The sequence below is a fragment of the Oryctolagus cuniculus genome, chromosome 4, assembly GCF_964237555.1.
Source record: "Oryctolagus cuniculus chromosome 4, mOryCun1.1, whole genome shotgun sequence".
Taxonomy (NCBI): Eukaryota; Metazoa; Chordata; class Mammalia; order Lagomorpha; family Leporidae; genus Oryctolagus; species Oryctolagus cuniculus.
Window position 1 is genome coordinate 147,834,500 of NC_091435.1, and position 17,489 is coordinate 147,851,988.

General features: G+C 42.7%; 1 protein-coding gene across 3 annotated transcripts; it reads right to left on the reverse strand.

Annotated features, from left to right (window-relative positions):
* Positions 1-875: 875 nt before the first annotated feature.
* UBA5 (ubiquitin like modifier activating enzyme 5) lies at positions 876-17,447 on the reverse strand. Of its 3 annotated transcripts, none has more exons than XM_051858999.2 (12): positions 17,142-17,447; positions 13,863-13,908; positions 13,599-13,745; positions 11,669-11,778; positions 9,769-9,855; positions 8,118-8,202; positions 6,697-6,801; positions 6,400-6,527; positions 3,763-3,898; positions 3,448-3,523; positions 3,207-3,313; positions 876-1,058 (listed from the first exon to the last, which is right to left on the reverse strand). In XM_051858999.2, exons 1-12 carry the CDS (start codon positions 17,300-17,302, stop codon positions 975-977), a joined length of 1,272 nt encoding a protein of 423 aa, XP_051714959.1. In that variant the 5' UTR covers positions 17,303-17,447; the 3' UTR covers positions 876-974. The 3 variants fall into 3 exon arrangements, with proteins under 3 accessions (XP_051714959.1, XP_051714960.1, XP_069928914.1); XM_051859000.2 differs by having other exon boundaries at positions 13,656-13,745; positions 17,142-17,446; XM_070072813.1 differs by having other exon boundaries at positions 13,661-13,745; positions 17,142-17,356.
* Positions 17,448-17,489: the final 42 nt, after the last annotated feature.

The following is a 17,489-nucleotide window of genomic DNA, read 5'->3' on the forward strand; positions in this document are numbered from 1 at the left end:
CAAATAAATAAAAATAATTAAAAAAAAAAAAGATTAGCATAGAAAAAGCCGACTGGTAATGGATACACCTGCATGTCATTTATTGGTCTCCAAATCACTAGGATGCATCTCTAGCCTGCCTTATTCGTATGGAATACTTCAAAGAAAAAGTTTGTCAGTTTACAGGTTGTGGTCACAATCATGGAAAATGATACTCTTCTAGTGAACAAATAAACATACTTCAGTCACTGAAGAAGCAATTTAGAGTTCTTCTTTTATGCCCACTGTGAAGACCTAACCTTGCCACTCTTATTGCCTGGAGAACTGAATTTAAGTGAAGTCTCGGGGGACCCTGTATGACAGGTGCGATCTCTGCAGTCTCAGCCTACACTTAGGCCTCCTTCGGGAGTGCACAGGGACTCGGGTCTGCACAATAAAATACAATCTGAATATCTGTGAAGACAGCTGCCTTTTATTTGCCTTTGTCTTATATGAATAAATAATGGACGGATTTATAGACTTGTCTCCCTTCAGGAAACCTTTGAGAGGATGTTTTTATAGGTTAACTTTTAAATTCATTGTTGGTCAAGTTAGGGGTAGCAATTCCAAGCAGCGCCAGTGGAGTGCACCTCTGTCCCCGCTGTGCTTGCCCTACCTTACTGTTCTGTCCTCAGGCAAAAGGCCACAGGGGATCACTGGGTCACACTGGTCTTTTCCACTCCAAAAGGCTAAAACATTTCAACAGCTGTTTTCAATTTATAACTGCCCACAGTAGACTCTTGGCGTTTTCTTACTAGAATGAAACATTATGGGAGAGTTACTTAGTTGGAAAGGGGGGGCTTGATAATAGTATTTTCAGTTGAGTATAACAATTCAGTGAAGATTATATACATCAGTTAATGTTGCCCTAATTTTTATTAGTTTAAGGGAAAATATTTTTAATTTCAAGGGAATAGGCTTAAATACCAGAAACAGAATACAAGCCAGTCCATTATTTACATATTCTTCATTTTGGCCATGAGTTCCTCCAAGCTTTCACCAGAATCTTCCACTGTTACTGCAGGTACAGCATCTTCTTGCTAATAACAAATGAGGCAAATACAGGGAAAAAATAACCATATGAAATTCTTAGTGTAAATATAACCAGTAAGCTTTAGTCACACTCAAATTTATGAGGTAAATGTTCTGTAATAAATGCCCCTTCTGAGTTTTAGGAGAAAGTTCTTTCCTTACTAGTTTTTTAATTTATAAGCAATAATTTTAACACTGGCACCTGTGCTTAAGTGTTTTTAAATGGAATTGTGGCTAAAGCTATCAATATAAAAAATGCCTTCATTTAATTAAAATCTATTCTACTTGGGTGGGCATTTGGCCTTGTGTTTAAGATGCCTACTCTGGAGTACCTGGGTTCAGTCCTGGCCTCCATCCACCCCGTCTCACCCAGTAAAACTACTTCTGCATCACCACAGGCTGGCTCAACTATCCCCTGGAGAAGCTGGGCTTCTGGCGATGCCTGCAGGACCTCATCCAGGCCCTGGCCGGCAAGAGCCACAGGCAGATGACATGAAGTGGGACTGAAGATCAAGTGACTTCTAGCCACCATCAGACTACTGACCTCCCCCAGTCCGAACTGAAGGCATCTGCCAAACTCCATCCTTCCCCCCTGGCTCCCCAGGTGGAGAGGTGCCTCCTGGACTGGGGCCGGGCACCCCCAGCCCACCTCTTGTGACACAGAATACTTGAGCCACCTTTTCCTTTCCTTTCCTTGGCCCCTGCCCAGCCACCTGAGCTGCACTGCCTGCCAGGCCTGACTACCCCCCTCTTTACTGAATTCACTTTAAACGTAAGAATTAACAGTACAGTCTTAGAATCTCAAAACTAATACACTGAACATATTTGAGACTTTTTGAAACTAATTTTCAGATCTTAAAATGGGAAATGTACTTTTAGTTTTTCACTAACATTTTCTCCCTAGAGATCAGGGCAGCCTGCAGTGTGGCTGGCGCTAGGGGCACTGAGCCATCTCTGTCCTCCTGTCTGCTCCCAGGCATGTAGGGAGCCCCCAGACACACCCAGTATCCCTGGAAACTGACTTGCTGCACACTGATCCTGGAGGCCGGGGTTGGGGTTGGGGGAGCGGATAGCCACCACCTTGAGCGCAGCTTTATCTACACAAGGATAGCCAAGCTCAACAAGGACCCCTGGGGCAGTCTGGGGAGAGGACCCTGTGGAGAGAGGCTGCAGTCTCCTGTCTGGGACCCCCTGCCCCTCTCCTGTTTGCCCTCCAGCACCCAGCCCCTGTGACTCCAGCCAGACCCAAGGTTTCCAGTGTGAGGCTGTTTGCACATTCCTGCAAAAGTTCTTAGTCATGTGGATGGGGATACAGCGTTCCCAGTGGCCAGGCTGTGTCAGGAAGAGTGTGGCTTTTTTGATTTGTTTGCTTGTTTAATGTAAATAATAGAAAGCTTTAATATCTTTTCTGTAACATGGAGGAATATTTTACTGTCACGTTTTGGATGTATATAATACAACAAAGCAACAAGACTCAACCTTGGCTGCATCATGGTGTTTTCTAGTTGGCTGGGGTAAGGGATGGGGTGTTATGGAGCCTGGAGGGTGAGGCCCCACCCCCTTCCCAGTGCCTCCAATCCAGGCCGGAGCCAGCGAATTAGTGATGCCATCTGCTCACAGACAGCTGGCTGAGGACCTCGATTGGTGGAGTGGCCTCTCCACTGACTCGTGATGGTGGTGTCATGGAGGCTGATCCCTGTTCTTGAATTCCTTTAGTAAATGTTCAGTGGCACCCAGTGTGCTAATGCATATCCCAAGGGAGGCCAGCAGTGATGGCTCAAGTAATTGGGTTCCTCCCTTATGTAGGAGACCTGGATAGAGTTCTTGGCCTGAAGCTTCAGCCCCAGCCAGAGGCTGCTGCAGGCATTTAGGAGTAAAACCTCAAGATGGGAGCTTCCTTGTTCTGTGTGCATCTCAAATTTAAAAATCTATTATACTTGATCCATTAATGAGTACACAAAACCATTTTATAACTACATTTTCAAACTGCATATCTCCATGTGAACACTGAATACCCTTCTCTTTTCTCACATCTTAATGCCTATTGTGTAAAAATATCTAAAACAAGAAACAGTACATTACAAAATAGGATGGAGGTGAAACACATTTTCTCTTCCATGGCATTCACTTACAAGTAAATCAGCTATTAGAGGTACCTGTTTTGGAACTGTATATGCCACTGTAATTCCTTCAGGTAGGTCAGGAACTGGACCTGAAGAATTTTTCAGTTCCTCTTCTGAAACCTCCGATACCAGCTCAATACCTATAAAGTTAAAGTTTATCCTATTATAACCTTTAATGAATTTATTACCAAGCAGTAATTATTCAAAATCTGTACAATATTCCCTGCCATAAAATGTTTCATGCTGCCACTTCAGTTTACAGAAGAATTCCTACCCCATTCATTATCCTCATGTATTATTTCCTCCTCTTCTTGAATGACATCCTGCTTGGGCAGTGCTGCTTCCTTTCTCTGTAGAAACCAAATAGCATCACAGCTTTTACTCATTCTTGGTTACTCAAGAATCCAGACATGCTTTTTATCTCACCAAAAACAAGAACAGACTTCCATTTTTAAGTGTGGTGAATAAATTAAAAATATAAAAATCTAGAATCCATTCACCTTGTATTCCAAACCCGTTTGGATCTATTCCCAAAATCACTGATCTATGTAATGGGATCCCTCATCCATTCTGACAGATTGACACACACCTTATATTCTTCCTGCTGCTTCCTGCAATTTCTGTCATCACACTGTGGATTTGGCTTCATGGACATTGTAGGGAAAAAGTCCTGCATTGCATTGTATCCAAGGTAAAAACTAACTGTACCAAACTTTAACAGAAACCTAGAAAAAGAAATCAAAGTAGAATTAAATAAAATCATGAAAGTACTGGAAATAATGAAATTTTTAAAAAAATGAGATGGACTAGGTCATGATTTTAGTAACATGCATGCTCCCTATAACTAGGAAAGATAAAGAATACTAGCCCTCAACCCTTTTTACAAATGTTAAATTAAGAGGAAACTTCCATTGTTTTTTAATTTATTTTTTTGCTTATCAGACTGACAGGGTGAAGAATTAGGCGACAGCCAATGTTATCAAAGGAATGGGTGAACAGGTACTCCTACACTATCATGCAAATGCACACAATAACCAGTAAGCTTTAGTCACACTCAAATTTATGAGGTAAATGTTCTGTAATAAATGCCCCTTCTGAGTTTTAGAAGAGAAATGCAGTAATATCTGTCAAAATAAATACTGCATAAACTCAATCCCACTTAAAAAATTCATTCTAAAACAGAAATCCAGTACTCAAAGAAACATGGGGCTGGTGCCGTGGTTCACTTGGTTAATCCTCCGCCTGCGGCGCCGGCATCCCATATGGGCGCTGGGTTCTAGTCCCAGTTGCTCCTCTTCCAGTCCAGCTCTTTGCTGTGGCCTGGGAGGGCAGTGGAAGACGGCCCAAGTGCTTGGGCCCCTGCACCCACATGGGAGACCAGGAGAAGCACCTGGCTTCTGGCTTCGGATCGGCACAGCACTGGCCGTGGCGGCCATTTTGGGGAGTGAACCAACGAAGGAAGACCTTTCTCTCTCTCTCTCTCACTGTCTATACTCTGTCAAAAAAAAAAAAAAAAAAAGAAACATGTGAGCTGTTTTCTGCAGCACTGTTAATAAACTTGTAAGCATCCTAAATGTCCAGCAATAGAGGGCTTGATAAATATGACATCCCTAAGAGAAGACTTTTTCCTTTTTGGTACTGTCCTGCAAAGTGTTCCATTTAGGCAGGGCCTACTGAAGTCTGCATAGGCTATAGGCTTAGACTGTCTGTTATGTATGCTTTTTACAATGGCTTTGTCATCACTCACTGTATCAGGGGGCCCACTTACACTCTGCAGTTCTTATGATAAATTGGAAGCTTAGGAAATACAACTAAGCTTACTAAAATTGTAAAGAGAGAGAAAAAATGGTCTGAGTAAGGAAACACCTAAAGCAGTTCTACTTTAATAAAATGAGCTCTTTTACATAAATTTTACCTGCAGGGGCCAGCATTGTGGCATAGTGGGTACAGCAGCCACTTGCCACGCTGGCATCCTATATGGGCACTGGTTTGTGGCCTGGTTGCTCCACCTCCAATCTAGCTCCCTGCTGATTGTCTGGAAAAAGCAATGGAAGATGGTCCAAGTATTTGGGCCCCTGCCATCCACATAGAGACCTGGAAGAAGCTCCCGGCTCCTGGCTTCAACCTGGCCCAGCTGTGGCCATTGTGGCCATCTGGGGAGAGAACCAGCAGATGGAAGCGCTCTCTCTTTTTCAAATAAATAAATAAAAACCTTAAAATTTTTTTTTACCTGCAAAGGAACCTTTTTCCTTGTTTTTAGCTATGGTTAAAAAGTGAAATTGCTAGATACCTGTTTTTGGATAGCAAAGGTATTAACCCTAATTAATGTTTAATCACAAGATATGTTAAATAAGGAAACAAATGTCTATGCCTCAGTCTCCATCCACTAGTTAAACCTGCAGAGATTTGCATTATTTGATTAATGCTTCATAAAATACTTGTAAACATACAAGTATCACTGTGCCATTTAGCAAGATTCTAAATGCAGGGGATAACTGACATTCATATATAAATATACACGTGTGTTATGAAAAATTAACATTTAGCTATATATGTGAATTAAAAGTACACATATGCAAAGATATTCAAAAGTTCATGACAGTGGAATGAAAACATGAACTTAGGGGAAGGCATTTGTAGCTGTTACAATGCTGCTTGGGAAGCCCCCAACCCATATCAGAGTGCCTGGCTTCCAGTCCCAGCTCTGCTCTCAATTCCAGCTTTCTGCTAATGCACACCCTAGTAGGCAGCTGGTCATGGCCCAGATAATTGGGTTCTTCCCACCCACATGGGAGACTATTGAGTTCCCAGCTCCTGGCTTTGGCTTGGCCCAGCTCTGGCCATTCTAGGCATTTGGAAATTAACAATAAGATTTGAACTCTTTATCTATATCTTTCTGTCTCTCTGCCTCTCAAATAATTTTTAACCTTATAAAAAATTTTAAAGTTAACTTTTTGATGCAAAAATATTTTGAAATCTACTTTTTTCATAATATACATCTACCATGAACTTACTAAAGTACCCTTGTACATAAAAGCACACATATGAAAATATATACATATGTAACTTACATCTATAAAACATTTATTATATAAATATATAAAATATTTAACACAATGTACATTCTAAAACACTAATTATTGGTAATGTCAATTTTTAAAATGTTTTGTGAAACATTTTTATCAAAAGCATATAGGACTATTCAGAAAAATTAGCCCTCACTCACTTTAACACATTTTGTACCAGGATCCCAGCCACTACTCCCATAGTAGTAGGAAGACTAGCTGCACAGACACCTTCTCGTTTCAGAGTTTTTTCATCGATATTTGCAGCAACTACAAGAGGTGGTGCACACTATATAAGACAAAAATAAAGAAAACACATTTCAAAATACATAGCCAAAAAGCATGAGATGTTCCAAATAGTATTCAATCTCACTGAAGTTTTCCTTTAATTGTAATATATTTTCAATGTCCCTGGAACTCAACTACCTAACAGTAAAACAATCCCAAATAATGCATACCGCAAAGCAAGCTGATTCTCCAGGAATGATGAGCTGTATGTGCCCAGAAACTGCATTTTCACTGACCCCAGATTCCATCCATGTTTGTCCAAGTTCATTACAAGCCTTATAAATAAAAAGGACAGAAATTAATTTACTATAAAATCTTTTCATAAAAACTGAGGGCTTTAGCTGACCAGAATAAAAGAGGAAAGCTGTAAATATGGCATTCGTTGGCATGCACCACATTCTACTTAGAGAGTAAAATGGAAGCTGGTGGTGTTGTGCAGTGGGCGAGGCTGCCACCTGTAGTTCTGGTACCACATGAGCTCCAATTCCAATCCAGCTCCCAGCTGTTGTGCCTGGGAGAGCAGTGGAAGATGGCACAAGTCCCTAGGTCCCTGAAACCCACATGGGAGACCCAGAGGAAACTCCTGGCTTTGGCCTAGGCCAGGCTGAAGCAGCCATTTGGGAAATGAACTAGCAGATAGAGGATCTCTGTCTCTCTCTCACCTTCTTTCTCTGTAACTGCATTTCTAATAAATAAGTCTTTAAAAAACAGAAGAAAAAATAAACTGACTATTCAAGACAGTATTTATTAAACTAAATCATAGCTTATTGGATTTCTTGTCAGATGAATTTAAAAATTCACTTCAAAAAATATCTGAGAGACAACAATATGCCAAGAAAGTTTAAAACAAATATTCAAAAGAAAACATTTATTTTTGAGAAACCATCTTTAAGCAATTTACATACATTTAGACATTTAGAAGATAAAGCAACAAAAGTTAAAAGCAACGCTAACCAAGAATAAGTGCTACAAAATATTAATTTACTTTAAAAACAATACATTATAAGGATTTGCTGGCTTATGGTTTTCTATACTGGTAAAAAGAAAGTAGAATACTGTAATGTATGTAATGTCTAGCAAGGCTAGACAGTCCACAATTATTAGAATAAATTTTATTTTATTTTATTTAAAGATTTATTTATTTATTTTGAAAGAGTTACACAAAGAGGAAGGGACAGATCTTCTATCTACTGGTTCACTCCCTAGACAGCCACAACACCCAGGGCTGAACCCTTGCCAAAGCCAAGAGCCAGGAGCTTCTTCTGGGTCTCCCACGTGGGCAGCAGGGGCTCAAGCACTTGGGCCATGTTCTGCTGCTTTTCCTGGGCCATTAGTAGGGAGCTGGATCAGAGGTGGAGCAGCCAGGACTTGAACCAGCAACCTTAAGTGATGCCGGCATCACAGGCGGTGGCTTTACTTGCTACACCATAACACCAACCCCATAGACTAAATTTTAAATGTGGGTTAAGAGAACATGAAAGAGTTTAAATTCAGAAGTATTTTTTAGAATGGGGCTTTTAGAATATCATATTGATAGCAATATAATAGATAAATCCATGAGTATAATGCCTTACACAACAGGAATACTCACTGTATTTATTGTCATTCGAGCTTCAAAATTGTCCACACAGCTAAGAACTAGATCAACAGGTTTTCCTTCTTCTAATCCGCCATTACTGGTCAAAGAAAGGAAATATGTTTTTTTAAAAAAAAGACAGAAAATACATTGTAATTAGACTTTATTTCTTTCCTCATTAAATGTCAGAATGTAATTATAACAGCACTTAACAGTAAAGACCTTGCAGACACTGTGTATGAGTGACTATCAGTGGTCCTGGGGCAGCACTTGTCCAGGCAGTGCAAGGGGGAAGGAGTACAGTCTGTTCACAACAGTTACCTTTCCCTCATCAGCTTTCACAGACTTAAGTCATGCTTTCCTACAAACAGAAATGTAATAAAAGCTAACTGAATGCAATTCATTATTTCAGTAGTGTTCTGACAGTCTGAAGAATACTGTTTCACATAGAAATATAGTCTAGAACATGGAATTCCTCATTACATCACTGAATTTTCAAGGATTTTCCCCTCATTTTTAACTTTTTTAGGTTGTCTGTCTTGGACAATATATACTTCTGTTGCTGTTGTAGAGTGGCAAAGAGGGGTAGACAGAGCTCCCACCCACTGGTTCACTCCCCAGCTGCCCACAATGGTCAGAGGGCCAAAGCCAGGAGCAGGAAGGGAACTCAACTATTTGAGTCATCACTACTGCCTTCTAGGGTTTGCACAGGCAGAAAGCTAGAATCAGAGTAGAGGCAGGAATTGAACCCAAGCACTCTGATGTGAAATGATCTAGAACAGCATCTTAACTGCTATGTCAACTGTTCACCTTTTACTTAGCTCCTAATACATAAAAATTATACAAAGAATACTATTTTTAAAAACAGGAAGGTAGGGGCTGGCACTGTGGCAAAGTAGTAGGTTAATCCTCTGCCGGCAGTGCCAGCAACCCATATAGGCACTGGTTCTAGTCCTGGCTGCTTCTGTTCTGATCCAGCTCTCTGCTGATGGCCTGGAAAAGCAGAAGATGGCCCAGGTGCTTGGGCCCTGCACCTTGTGTGGGGGACCCAGAAGAAGCTCTTGGATCCTGGCTTTGGATCGGCGCAGCTCTGGCCATTGCGGCCATTTGGGGAGTGAACCAGCGGATGGAAGACATTTCTTTCTCCCTCTCTGTTTGTAACTCTACCTTTCAAATAAATAAATAAAATCTTTGAAAACAAAATAAGGGCTGGCGCCACGGCTCACTAGGCTAATCCTCCACCTTGTGGCGCTGGCACACTGGGTTCTAGTCCCAGTCGGGGCGCCGGATTCTGTCCTGCTTGCCCCTCTTCCAGGCCAGCTCTCTGCTATGGCCCGGGAGTGCAGTGGAGGATGGCCCAAGTGCTTGGGCCCTGCACCCCATGGGAGACCAGGAGAAGCACCTGGCTCCTGCCTTTGGATCAGCGCAGTGCGCCAGCCGCGGCGGCCATTGGAGGGTGAACCAACAGCAAAGGAAGACCTTTCTCTCTGTCCCTTTCTCTCACTATCCACTCTACCTGTAAAAAAAAAAAAAAAAAAAAAAAACCTGGAAGGTATATATCAATCTGGCAATTCACTGAATTAAGATTTCTAATAATAGATTTTCTAGTAGTGCTTGCTTAGCTGACCTGGATATTGTACAAAATATCTATAAATAAAAACTTTACCTTATTCTATCCATGAAATGTTGAAAGTTTTCCACTGTGGTTATATTGTAGTTGTGTACTTCAAAAAGAACATCAGGATTAATGTTCCTAAGGGGGAAAAAGGGAATGATTACAGACTATCAGCAGAAATAATAAGAAAAAAAAATGGAAAAAAGGATTGAAAGAATTAAAGAACAATGAACGTACATTAAAGAAGTGGAATTCAAGTGATTCAAAGAAAATTTAAAGTCCTCTTTCTGCCTCTTTGTCCTTAAGGACTAGGTTCAAAAATGAGGAGATTGTTGGAAGAATTTTATAAAAACTTCCCACCCCTGCAATGCCAGCATCCCATATGGACACCAGTTCAAGTCCTGGATGCTCCACTTCTGATCCAGCTCCCTGCTAATGCACCTGGGAAGGCAGAAGAAGACAGCTAAGTCCTTGGGTTCCTGCACCCATATCGGAGATGAAAAGGAGGCTTTTGGCTCTAGTCTGACCCAGCCCTGGGCCGTTGTGGCCATTTGGGAAATGAACCAGTGGATGGAAGATCTTTATCTGTCTCTCTCTCTCTCTCCCTCTCTCTGTAACTCTTTCAAATAAATAAATAAAATCTTGAAAAAAAAAAAAAGGTATAAAAAGGTAAGTGCTGTGGTGCAGCAGCTTAAGCTGCCATCTGCAGTGCCAGCATCCCACATGGACACTGGTTTGAGTCCTGGCTGCTCTGCTTATGATCCAGCTCTCTGCTAATGTGCTAGGGAAAGCAGAAGCTGGCCCAAGTGCTTGGGACTCTGCAGCCATGTGGGAGACCTGGAAAAAGCTCCAGGATCCTGGCTTCAGCCTGGCCCAGCCCTGGCCATTGCAGCTGTGTCAGGAGTAAAACAGCAGATGGAAGACGTGTCTGTCTCTTCCTCTCTCTCTCTCTGTACCTCTGACTTCCAAATAAATAAATCTTAAAAAAAAAAAAAAAAAGTTTCCCATGCTAACTCAGGTCAATCAATTTACATGCAGGGAATTAAACCTGCACCACTTCAGGTAGCTCTGACTCTTTCTGGCAAAAGAACTTCTTTGTTCCTTATTCAATTCAGCAGAAGTGTGTTTGGGCCACAGAGAAAGTTCCTAGAGCAGGGATTGACAAGCTTGCCTGTGGGCCAGATTTGGTCTAGTGCCTGTTTTTGTGCAATTTTCATGCTAAGAATGGCTTTTACATTTTTAAAAGGTTGAGAGTAAAATCAAAAGAGAAACTATTTCATCATATATAAAAATTAGATGAAATTTAAATTTTGGAATCTAAAAATAAAATTCTATTGGGGCACAGACATGCTCATTCATTTTTGTGTTATCTATGGCTACAATCACATTACAGCACCATGCTGGACACTTGCAACAGAAACCCTATGGCCCTCAAAGACTAAAGCATCTAGCATCTAGCTTCATAAGGAAAACTTTTGTCAGAGGCTGGCAATGCAGCGTAGTGAATAAAGTGTTGCCTGTGACACAAGCATCCCATACGGGTGCTGGTTTGAGTCCTGGGTGTTCCACTTCCATTCCAGCTTCCTGCTAACACGCCTGGGAAAGCAGTGGAAGATGGCCCAAGTGCTTGTGCACCTGCACCCATGTTGGAGACCCAGATGGATAGCTCCTGGCTTCAGCCTGGCTCATCCTGGGCCATTGCAGCCATTTGGGGATTGAACCAGCAGATGAAAGATCTACCTCTCCTCCTCTCGAACTCTTTCGAATAAATAAATAAATCTTAAAAAAAAAAAAAAAGAGCTTGTCAACCAATGTGCAAAAAGTAAGGGAATTCTCTGTATAAATGGTATCTCAATTTTTTATATAAAAAAATTCAGGCCCATTGTATTTAATTCATACCAAGTACACAAAATAAGAATCCACTGAATATGATCTTTGTTATTCCATTTACCTCAAAGTATGTTCTGCTGCTTGAACTTTACTTAATCCTGCTTGATGAGGCTGGAAGAAAAGTCTATTCATATTGGCCAGTTCCACCTTGTCATAGTCAAAGAGTAGCAACTAAAATGAAAATAGTGGTATTTCAATGAAAACCATAGCATAAAACCAAAAATATCAAAGACTAACCCAGTGGACTTTACACATCTGCTGGAACAACTGGGTTCACGTAATGCACACGTGAGGTAAATGCGCAGTATTATTATTTATTATCCTCATTTTGAAGATGAGGCAACTAGGGCACGTGCCTGATGGCCACTCAGCTACTATCAAGTGAGAACAGCACCACATTCAGGCATTCTCAGTCCAGCATCTGCACTCTAAAAAATGCTGTGCTGCCTCTAACATGACTCACTGAGAACTTAACGTTCTGTTCCATCGGTTTCTAGAATTTGTGCCCAAATCCTACCCATACCAATCTGTTGTTAAAAGCTAAGAATTTGTTGGATGAATGAATCTTTATATAAGATACAGACAAATGCTGTAAACTTAAAATTGTAGTATAACCTGACTCCTTCTGTGAGTATGGCACTACATGACACAATGCCCTGGCTAAAACATTATTCCAAATAAAATTACCAAACAATTTTAAACAGTAAGATCACATTTCTTATCAGGAAGACCATGTTAAAACTAGGGATTTCCAAGGTTCCTGATTTAATATTCAGTGAACTTGTAATGCAATTCTCAGCAAGCTAATTTTAAAAATAAAAACAAAAATTGGATTTTCTTCTCAATCTAGAAACTAAAAAACAAAAAACTTAAGCCAGACCATAACAACATCAGATAACCCTTAACACTTAGGGTTAATAAAGACCTCACTTATACCATCTATGATCATTTTCTAACTCTACTCCAAAACATGGTTTAAGTTTATTCAACAAATATTTAATTAGGTCAGGCCAAGCAAAATTTGAGTTTCATAGCTTGTTCACGAATAAGATGTAAGAAATACCGAACTTGAGAATGGATGGTGTTGAATCATGGGTGAATCTCTTCCACTTCTGGTTCACTCCCCAAATGTCCACAACAACTGGGGAATTCAGACAACAGTGTGAAGCCAGAGACCTGGAACTCAATCCACATCTCTTATTTGGACCATCACCTGCTGACTTCTAGGATACATATTAGCAGCACCCTAGAATCAGAAGTGGAGCTGGGAATTGAATCCAGGCACTCTGATACAGGTGGGCGTCCCAAGTGGAGACTTAACTGCCACACCAATGACCACACCCCAGATACTTTGAAAGGGTTCCAGATACCTTCAGGGTTAAGATGAGAGCTCTGGACCCCATGATTTAGCTTCAGATTTATCTGTTTTACAAATTGAATAAAGAGTGCCTGAAACTTACCTGCATGGTTCTTAGTTTACAAACTTGACTACACATTGAGATCTAACATCATAGACCCTGGCTTCATAAATCTCAGATTACTAGATTATATTCTGTTTAAGAAAGCTACTTTTCCTATCTACAAACCAAATCAACTCTAGAAAAAAGTTTAAAAAAGTTTGAGCTTCAAAAGAAGTCCAGAGCATTGTCTAGTTCAAATTTTAGAGTAAGAAAAATATGCTTGCTTTCTAGTCTGTCTGGTGTAAGCACATTTTCAACAAAATGTTAGATGTTTCAATCTTTCACACACTTCATCAATCGTCCGGTCTGCTACTGTAAGGCCAAGTTTCTAAATCTAAAACAGTTAGGCCCAGATTGCTCATATTACTCCAAACAAAAAAGTTCCTGAACACAATTAGATAGTCGTTATATAATCAACACTAATATTGGCATTTGTTTGGGTAGGGATATGGTAGAAACAACAATATGAATACATACAGCATAAATTAACAGACCAGTAGCAATGAGGAAAAAAAAGGTCCTAATTTGTACCTGATTTACTCCAGGGTGACTTGTTCCTTTTGTGATAGGCAAAGAGAAATGTTTTACCTTACCAATGCCACATCTTGTCAGCATCTCTGCAGTCACACTCCCGACTCCACCAACACCTACTATTGCTACAGCAAAGGTCCGGATTTTCTGTGAAGGAACAGAATTTCATATGTGTTTGTTAATAACTTCTCATCAAACAGGTCACCAGAAATTATTCTCATTTACTGAAATAATCTTTAAAAACTTGAAAAAGGTTTATCATACCTCATAGTCACTCACAATTCCCATTCGTTTCAATGCCATCAGGCGGCTTAAAACAAAGAAAACAATGTGTTAAAGCTTACAGTCTTTTAGTGAACAGTAATCATCACAGAAACACTGAAACTTAACCAGGACAGGAATCCTTAACAGGACAGGAATCCTTCAGTAGGCCTTCATTAGAAAGAATTACCTGGGTAGCTTTGAAAACACTGATGTTCAAGCACACTCCGACGGGGAGCCGGGGAAAAATGACTTCCTTTTTGTTGAAGGCCCATGTACGTTCTAATGTGCAGCCAAGATTGAGACTTAATGCTGTGGAGGCTAAGCCTCCCCCTGCACAGCCAGGATCCCAGATGGATCTCCCAAATTAAAAGGCTTTTGAAGTTCAGAGGCTCTATATGAGGGCATTTCAATAAGTTCATGGAAAAATGGAATTAGAATTTATTATGTTCAAATTTGTTTGAAATCCATGCATAGTTTCTTCATAATACACACTTTCCAGGACCTTTTTCAACACCCCTTGTATGTATGACTTACAATTTCTTTTTGCACCAAAGGAAACATCTTTTACTTCTTTTCCACAAATCTTTTGAAGTCCCCTTGTATTGCTTTTTCTATCACTTGATGCAATTAAGATGGTGTTGCGGGGCTGGTACTGTGGTGCAGCAGGTTAAAGCCCTGGCCTGAAGTGCTGGCATCCCATATAGGCACTGGTTCTAGTCCCAGCTACTCCTCCTCCAATCCAGCTCTCTGCTGTGGCCTGGGAAAGCAGAAGAAGGTGACCCAAGTCCTTAGGCCTCTGCACCCACGTGGGAGGCCAGGAAGAAGCTCCTGGCTCTTGGCTTCAGCTCGGTGCAGCTCCGGCTGTTATGGCCATCTAGGGAGTGAACCAGAGGAAGACATCTCTCTCTGTCTCTACCTCTCTCTGTAACTCTTTCAAATAAATAAAATAAATTAAAAAAAAAAAAAAGATGGTGTTGAACACACATGAACTCACTTCCTATATTTTTTGATCACCTTGTACCTTCCTTGTCATTCTTAATACCTGTACTTGCAACCACATGTTTACCTATCTCATTCACTTATTAAGCTCCGGAGGGAAAAAGACCAGCCTGGGGTGTCAACTGACATCTCCTAGACAGGAATTTTAGTAAAGACAAATAGTGCAAACTAGTTAGAAAATATTAAGTGTTTCCACTGAGTTCTGAAAAGTTTTGTGATTACATACTGTCAGATTAAAATAATATCTGATATATAACTTTAAATATATAACCCACATTCCTTTCATTCCTTTAGTCTTCATTCTTGGAAGGAAAATTTCAGTCTTCATTTGTAAAACAGAAATGTTTAAAGATGCCAGATGGAACAGTTTCCACCACTTCTGATTACAGTTATCAGTTCACACTTATTCAACCTCTAAAAATTTTCATTTCATTTCCAAATTGGCTTTGCAGTTAAAAGAGTGAATTCCTCACTTCCACTGAGGCTTTGTATGTCATCACTAAAAGCTTTTTCTTTTTTTAAATTTATTTGACAGATAGAATTAGACAGTGAGAGAGAGATAGAGAGAAAGGTCTTCCTTCCATTGGTTCACCTCCCAAATGGCCGCTATGGCTGGAGCTATGCCAATCCGAAGCCAGGAGCCGGGTGCTTCCTCCTGGTCTCCCATGAGGGTGCAGGGGCCCAAGCACTGGGGTCATCCTCCGCTGCCCTCCCGGGCCACAGCAAAGAGCTGGACTGGAAGAGGAGCAACCGGGACTAGAACCCGGTGCCCATATGGGATGCCAGCGCCTCAGGGGGAGGATTAACCAAGTAAGCCATGCGCCAGCCCCTATAACCTTTTTCTTTTCTTTTCCTTTTTTTTTTTTTTTTTTTTGACAGGCAGAGAGAGACAGAGAGAAAGGTCTTCCTTTGCCATTGGTTCACCCTCCAATGGCCGCCGTGGCCGGCGCGCTGAGGCCTGCATTGCGCTGATCCGAAGCCAGGAGCCAGGTGCTTTTTCCTGGTCTCCCATGGGGTGCAGGGTCCAAGGACTTGGGCCATCCTCCACTGCCCTCCCGGGCCACAGCAGAGAGCTGGCCTGGAAGAGGGACAACCGGGACAGAATCTGGCGCCCCGACCGGGACTAGAACCCGGTGTGCCGGCGCTGCAAGGCGGAGAATTAGCCTAGTGAGCCGCGGCGCCGGCCTATTACTTACTTCTATATCTCTGATCTGACACAGCTCCCACCTATGTAATGGGGCAGTTAAGAAGAGGCTTGGGAGGACTGCATCCCACACAGGTATGCCTGGGTTCCAGTCCCAGCTCTGCTTCCAATTTCAGCTTATGCTAATGTGCACCCTGGGAGGCAGCAGGTGATGGTTCAAATACTTGGGTCCTTGTCACCCACGTGGGACACTGAGTTCTGGGCTCCAGACTTTGGCCTGGTTCAGCCCTGGCTATTGCAGCTGGGGAATGAACCAGCAAGATGGGAAGATCGCTCCTTTTTTCTGTCCCAGTGTCTCTGCCTTTCAAATAAATAAAATTTTAATGAGGGTACAATAGTAGCAGTCTCAGAGTTGTGGTGAGAAGACATGCCTGTAATGTGCTTCGCACACAGTGAGAGCTCAACTACTGCTTGCTGCCAGGTGCACTGGGCGATAGTCTAACAAGGCTCACCATGTACAAACGGCATTCCATACGTACTGCCTTTTTCGACCCCCACAGCTCTAACAGGTGGCTATTACTGTGACCCCCATTTTGCAGGTACGAAATACTTGGAGAGGTTCAGAACTGCTTAAACGTACTCAGGATCTGAGTGGGAGCAGTCGGTCCGCAAAGTCCTTCCCTCAACCACTGCACTGTATTCCACCTGCTGAATCGAGAAGCCTTTCAGGAAAGCAGCAAGGAGAGGGGCCGGCGGGCCTGGTGAGGTCGCACCGTCTGGGCCCTCAAGGAGCACGCTAACATCTGGGATTAGGGCTAACCGCGCCCCGTTTAACATGCGTTGATAAACCTTTAGGAAACTCGAGGGTGACACGTAGCAGGTGTTACAGTTCATGTCTCCCGCGGAAGGAACAGGCCAGAGGGCTATGGGGATCTGGACAACGGCCCTCAGAGGCCCCGGGACGGCTGAGTCACTCGGGCTTTTCGGAGAAGACAAAGGGCATCTTCTGAGCAGTCCGTCCCGTCTGCGACGGGGACTCCCGACCAGAGAAGAGCGGCGGGAGCCCCCTCGAGGCGGGATGGGGACAAGCCCTCCGGACCACAGGGGTTCTGGGCCGCTCTCCCGGCGCAGCTCACCTGTAGGGATTGGAATCTACCACTTCGGGACTCATCTTCTCGATCCGGGCCCGACCGCCCGCCCCGTCGCCGCCCCCAAGGACGCGCCGGCTTCTCTCCTGGGCCAGTTCGCGCTCCAGCTCCTGCACCCGCTGCTGCAGCCGCTCCACAGACTCGGCCATGGCTGGAGCCGCACGCGACCACGCAGCCGGCCGCCGCCCAGCTCGCGCAAGCCCGCGGAAGCGCCCGGCGCCTCACGGCCCGCCACGTCGTCCAGCCGCCACCGCACGCTTCCGGGGCGTCGCGGCCCTCACTCGCCGCGGCGGGAGCCGGCCTCCGTCGTCGCTGGCTCTGCCCAGCCAGGCCGCA